The following is a 7,205-nucleotide window of genomic DNA, read 5'->3' on the forward strand; positions in this document are numbered from 1 at the left end:
CAGAGGCTGGACTGGGTCTGGGTTCAGAGGCTGGACTGGGTCTGGGTGGTCTTTGTGGGGGGACGGGGGACTCACCGGCGCCCTGCTCCTGCGTGTAGCTGGGCGAGTGGGTGTGCAGGGACTGCGCCCTCTGCTGGCGGGCCGAGTCGCAGGTCTGGTTGGGGTGCCACGCCTGTTTGCAGTGGTAGCAGAACTCGGCGCCGCAGCCGTCCCTGCGGCACACCAGGCGGGGGCAGCTGGCGCAGCCTGAGGCGATGACGGCGAACCTGACGGCAAAACACAAACGCACGAGTTAGAAAACACATTTCAGGAGCTGTGCGCCGACAGGCTGGCGTTACAGAACCACACGTGAGCTGAACATCAGTGAGGAGGTAGTTGCTCCGGCCTCTGAGGGAACAGAGACGACGAGTGAAGCCGTCGTGTAAACAGAGAATAAACACGTCTGTGTTGGAGCAGCGTGGGAGGTACGAGTCATGGAAACACCTGAACCAGTTACCGTTCCACGGCAGAACGATGGAAATGTTCAAAAACTGAGACGAAACTGATTAAACTGAACACGGACTGAGCAAAGATCCACCTGCGAGCGCTCCGAGTTCACCTAAAGGCCTTCAGGAGGGAGGAAGAGGCCGGATCGATCACGGGATCGAGTCCCAACATGGTGGAGACGAGATGAAGAGTGCAGGAGATGATTTGATCGTTTGATCCACGTGTCTCTGTCTCAAGTCAAACACGAGACCGGATCACAAACACTAAGGAACTCCTCCAGCATGAAGCTGCAGCAGGAGTCGTCTCACCGAGCTGCAACTGCTGGAGACGTTTAAATTTAAAACGAGGAGAAAACAGAAAATCTCTCTGAACTCTGCGAGCAGCTTTGGAAAACACAACTCAGATTTGTGTGCACGGTTTGAAAACTCATCTTCATCAGACCTGGACCCACGCTGGCGTCAAGATTCAGCTCTGGTGCTCTAAAATGTACGGAAACTAAACTAAGACGGGCAGGGGCGATGCTAGGATCTGACCTTGAGGGGGGCTTAGCCCCCAGTGCTGACAATGGCTCTCGGTTTGATCAACGCAGCCCCCACGGTGATGTCTGAGAGAAGTGCAAAAGTTTACAGCACCTGGTACTCCCAGACTAACCAGGCCCGACCCGCTTAGCTTCTGAGATCAGACGAGATCGGGCGTGTTCCGGGTGGTCTGACCATAAACGAGGGGCCCAGTCACAAATAGGACTTTTAAAGGATCAAAGCAAACGAAGACTAAACTTATGCAACATATATGTACATATAAAACACAGTTTTAAGCATTAACCTTTAATTGAACCATTAATGTAATTACGACAGAAAATGGAGGATTTACCTGCGGCTTCCTTCCTACAGATGAACATGTGGTACTTCCTGTTTATAATTCTTGTAATCAGCTGATCATGGGGTCGGCCGCGAGCCTTCGTCATCTTTTACATTTTTCCAGACTCAGTTCAGGTTTTGAAATATAATAAACTGTTTTCCACTCTCTAAACTCTCAGAGCAACTCTGTCTGAACTTCATGTTCTCCACTGACGACGTTTAGTAATCTTTCTGATGATTGTTCATGAAGCCCGACCGACCGCAGTGTTCGAAATGCAAAACCCCGACAGTGCTGTCGGAGGAAAAGGGGGTGGAGCTTCTGCAGGTAAGGGGCGTTTCCTTTCAGGACAAACTGAGATCACGGATTGGTCCGGAGACGGTTCGAGACAACTCATGTGTTTTAGGAGAAACTGGATCCCACAGACGTGCAGCAACATCACGACGAACCTTTAGAGACTCGCGAACATTTCGAGACACTTTAGAGACTCGTTTGCAAACGCTGTGGGATGCCTCCTTTAAAGGGATAGTCTGTTCATTCTGGAAGTCACGTTCTGTTAGTTAGTTAATAATTTGTACCTTATCCGTCGTGCTATCAGTCGCTGAGAACAAAGTCTGAAGAAATGAATGACGTCTGTGGAGTTTGGGGTTTAGTGAGGTCTAGAAGCAAACTTAGAGAGAGCAACCAAACTGGACATTTTACAGTTTGAGGTCTGCATCTGCTCCTTTCCTGTGCTGTTCTTAGAAAACCACCCAGTTTGAACAAAACCGAACCAGTTTGGTTCAATCTGAAAAGCAGAACTCTCTTTTGGCAGAAGTGACTCACAGATGATTCAGAGTTTCACATCACTGAGAGAAACTTCTGGTTTCAATTCTTTCCGAGGTGAAAATACCACAGAAGGTCCCAGAACATGAATTCATGTTTGAGGGGGGGGGTCTTGCTCGGGTCCAAACACAAGAAGTTTGGTTTAGTAAAACTGGAGTGAAACTGTGTGTCGTATAAAGATGACCAAACCATGGGTTCATCTGAGGTTTTAATTTTCACATCAGAACGCAACAGGAAGTGGAACCTCCCTCCTCCACCAGCGTTCGTTTGAAACCTTAAAACTCTTATCAGACTTCACAGGAACTCTAAAGACGGTAATAAATGACAACGAGGAAGCAACACGAGCGAGCATCAATCACCCGAGGAATGGTAAATGGACTGTCCTCATGCAGCTCCTTTCTGTCTTATCGACACACTCAAAGCTCTCGACAACAATCTGCGTCACATTCACCCGTTCACACAGCTCTATACTAGATCTGTACAGAGAATAATTCAACAAATCATTCTCAAGAGACTAATCAGAGCTTCATCACATTCATGCACCGATGGGACACATCAGAGGCGACGAGGGGTTCAGTGTCTTGCCCGAGGACACCTCGGCAGGTGACCGCTGGTGGATTCGAACCCCCAACTCTTGCATTGGAGGACGGCTGCTCTAACCACTCAGCCACAGCCGCCCCAAACTCGACGTTCTTCTGCTCCAACAAAATTAACGCAGTGCCGCTCGTCCGCGAGCGACTCAAAGTCTTTTCTTTGCACAGGGGGAGGAGCTCGGAGGAAAAGGCAACGGGACAAACGTGGAATTGTTCTGACACTCGTCTGAGATGATGGACAGATCCGTGCAGATCTGAGGTCAGCAGATCTGAGGTCAGCAGATCTGAGGTCAGAAGATCTGAGGTCAGTAGATCTGAGGTCAGTAGATCTGAGGTCAGAAGATCTGAGGTCAGAAGATCTGAGGTCAGTAGATCTGGGGTCCTGAGGTCAGTAGATCTGAGGTCAGTAGATCTGAGGTCAGAAGATCTGAGGTCAGCAGATCTGAGGTCAGCAGATCTGAGGTCAGAAGATCTGAGGTCAGCAGATCTGGGGTCAGCAGATCTGGGGAGGCCTGTCACGATAATAAATTTTGCTGGGCAATTGTTTAGAAATTATTGCAATAAACAATAATATTGTTTGAAATTTGACAATAATTAGTAATTATTGTCAAATTTAAGAAGAAATGTTGGTTAATTTGTGAGTGTAGTACCTTTTTCGACCACCAGATGGCAGTATAAGACTGTCTGAACTGAAGGATGGATAGTAAGGGAGCGAGCAGCGTGTCTCTAAGAAAAATGGGAGGGAGGCCCCTCGACGTGACATGGGCTGTCTCTCTTCAGTTCTCAAAATGGCGGACGCTCGGTGTGGTTTGAGCTCTTTAGCATTTTTGACACAAAGCTTTTAATTAAAAAAAAAATCAGTAAACAAGTTCTCAGGTTCTTTTTGCAGAGAAAAACAACTTTTTACACAAAGGCACGAGTTTCAACTGTGAATTTTGGAGCTTCGACAAGACGGAGGTTTTTTCCCCGAGGTCGGCCTGTTAGCTCGTAGCTTAGCTTCTCAGCTTAGCTGCTTTCAACGATCCATAAACGTGATTTTTAGATGGTTTAAACAGATTTTAAAGAGAAAGGGCGGGGTCAGTGAAGAGCACCTGAGCCTTTTGTCATCCAGTGTCTTCAGTAGAAAGAGAGAGACACGACAAAACAATAAAGCCGATAAATGAAAATGAGGTTGATAATTTTCACTTATCATGCGATTAATTGATTTATCGTTTATCGTGACAGGGTTAGGGAAGCCAGAAAGTAAAAAACCTCGGGGAGGGACAAACAAAAAGAGACAAACTATTTACAGTCAAGCTGCTTCAGAGAGAAACGCAAACTACTTTAAGTGTAAAAGGTGCTTAAATTAAAAAATACTTAAGTAACTTTTAACTACTTAAAGTGGAGAAACTTTGTAATAAATAAAACAACTTAAGGTGGAAAAAGCTCAAGTAATAAATCAATTTAAGGTCAAACATGTTGAAGTAACTTCAGCAGCTTTTTAAAGTGAACATTTTACTTCGGGTGGAAAAAGCTAAACGAGGCGACGACACACCTGAAGGTAAAAACTACTGAAGATGAAAAGTATTCAGCAGCTCCGTCAGTTTCAGACCTCTGCTTTATTACAGGGAATTCATTTTCTTCAGACAAGATGAGACGACACCACATTCCTGGACCTTCTCCCTCCGGCTCCAAACAAACCCAACATCTGCCAACGTGCACCAGAGCCCGGCTGTCGCTCAGCAGAACCCAAACGCCTCCTTAAATCTTTTAATTTAAATGGAGCAAAGTGACAGATACGTTTTAATCTGCAGGTCAAACCAGAAGGTTTGTCACAACGGAGTTAATTTGGTGAATATTTAAACTTTTGTTTAAAAAAACAATGACAGAATGAACCATCCAAGAACCTTAATGTGGTAAAGAGGAATAAATGTGTGCAGACATCTAACTGGGAACATTTGGCAGCAAAACATCAGTATAACTTGTGAGAAGGACAGAAAGTATCTGCATTTTATCTTCATTCTTGGATAATTCCTCAGATATTTAATGAGACGTTTCAGTCACAAAATTAAATAAACTTTTCCTGCAGTCCGTCTTGGATCGACTCACAGCTCCCGTCGACTTAAAAGATTTTTTACACAATAAAATTAATGAAAAAAGAAGAAATCTAAGCGGATGTGTTGTACTGTTTGAGCTCAGATGTGAAAGACGACATGTTAGGAGGAGGCGGAGGAGGTGGAGGAGCTGTCTGAGCTGTCAGTCCTGTCAGCGCTCACCTCCTCTGAGGGCCTCCTGGGCGCCGCTGGGGGCCCTGAACGCCACGCTACGATACGCTCCGACGCAGCAGCCGTCCCGTCTCCGACAAAACCATCACCGGGACCATGTCTGACTCCGCATCGATCTGTGGAGTCCTGTTACCATGGCAACACTCCCTCTGCACAGCATCGATAGTCGCCACGGCAACTGACAGCCAGAGGGAGCGAGACGGTCTTTGTTCTCACCAGATCCCGGGGCCTGACGGTCGCTCACAGCACGGGCGCTCATCGGTTGACTGAGCGGAGCGGGTCAAAGGTCAGACAGCCGATCGTTACCGTGGTTACATGAGGATGAGTTTCAGGATGGACCATGAAGACGTGCGTCACTTTTTGTCTTCTGGGTGGTTTGAAGTCTGCACGGAGCGAATTCAGAGGAGTTTCAGAACAACAATGTTCAGATCATCTCTGTTTGTAGCCGAGGTCTGATGAGGTCAAATCTGGCTCAGACCAGCAGTCAGGTCTGGATTCTGGACTAAAACTGGACTCCAAACCCTCTGATGTCACAAGACCCATCTCCACCTCTTCAATTTCCATGATCCATCTCTCCTTTGATGTAATAAAACATTTAATGCCCCTAATTATTTCCCCTCCGTGTCTGTTGGACCTCTCCGCTGATGTTTAATTTTCTGACAAAAATGAAAAAATGAAAACCAGTTGTTCACACTGGAGCTCACCTTAACCTAAAATCTGTCTAAATCGGACCGGGCTGATGCATACACACTGTTTACTGACAACTAGAACCGGGTCACGTTCAAGCAGCGTTCCTGTTTTTCAACTCTAAACTACAGTGAAGCTAAAGAAGAAGGTCACACCGTGGTCTTCCTCAGTCACCAGTAAAACCAGCCCCTGAGTCTGTCGGGAAGTTTGTGGTGAATAAGAATCCAGGCCGAGCCAAAGAGGCTGAGTCACTGCTGACGTCAGAGGATTGTCCCGTTACTGATTCAGGTCAGCGCCGCTCACCGGGCCCTGCTGCGACACGTCTGACGCTCATGATGGAGTTCTGCTTTGTTTTCTACAGGAAATGACATCATCGATCCATCTTCTCCCTGCTCAAATGAGCTGAAACTGATCTTTAGTCCAAAGATACACTGACTTAAACTATGAGAAACACTGACTTAAACTACCACAAACACTGACTTAAACTACCACAAACACTGACTTAAACTACTAGAAACACTGACTTAAACTACCACAAACACTGACTTAAACTACCACAAACACTGACTTAAACTACCACAAACACTGACTTAAACTACTAGAAACACTGACTTAAACTACCACAAACACTGACTTAAACTACCACAAACACTGACTTAAACTACCACAAACACTGACTTAAACTACTAGAAACACTGACTTAAACTACCACAAACACTGACTTAAACTACCACAAACACTGACTTAAACTACCACAAACACTGACTTAAACTATGAGAAACACCAACTTAAACTATCACAAACATTGACTTAAACTGCCGGAAACACTGACTTAAACTACCACAAACAATGATTTAAACTACCACAAACACTGATTTAAACTACCACAAACACTGATTTAAACTATGAGAAACACCAACTTAAACTACCACAAACACTGACTTAAACTATGAGAAACACCAACTTAAACTACCACAAACACTGACTTAAACTGCCGGAAACACCGACTTAAACTACCACAAACACTGACTTAAACTTCCGGAAACACTGACTTAAACTATCACAAACATTGACTTAAACTGCCGGAAACACCGACTTAAACTATCACAAACACCGACTTAAACTATCACAAACACTGACTTAAACTACCACAAACACTGACTTAAACTACCACAAACACTGACTTAAACTGCCGGAAACACCGACTTAAACTACCACAAACACTGACTTAAACTGCCGGAAACACTGACTTAAACTATCACAAACATTGACTTAAACTGCCGGAAACACCGACTTAAACTATCACAAACACCGACTTAAACTATCACAAACACTGACTTAAACTACCACAAACACTGACTTAAACTGCCAGAAACACCGACTTAAACTATCACAAACATTGACTTAAACTGCCGGAAACACTGACTTAAACTACCACAAACACCGACTTAAACTACCACAAACACTGATTTAAACTACCACAAACACTGATTTA

At 45.2% G+C, this 7,205-nt stretch overlaps 1 protein-coding gene across 1 annotated transcript in view; it reads right to left on the bottom strand.

The window, feature by feature from the left end:
• rnf19b (ring finger protein 19B) overlaps positions 1–7,205 on the bottom strand; it is a 17,770-nt gene that overhangs the window by 8,033 nt on the left and 2,532 nt on the right. The window contains exon 2 of the mRNA XM_037693496.1: positions 76–266. Within this exon, the coding sequence (XP_037549424.1) occupies positions 76–266 (191 nt within the window). The remainder of the gene's footprint in view (positions 1–75; positions 267–7,205) is intronic.

The sequence above is a fragment of the Nematolebias whitei genome, chromosome 19 (genome assembly GCF_014905685.2).
Source record: "Nematolebias whitei isolate Nwh7 chromosome 19, NemWhi1, whole genome shotgun sequence".
NCBI classification, from domain to species: Eukaryota; Metazoa; Chordata; class Actinopteri; order Cyprinodontiformes; family Rivulidae; genus Nematolebias; species Nematolebias whitei.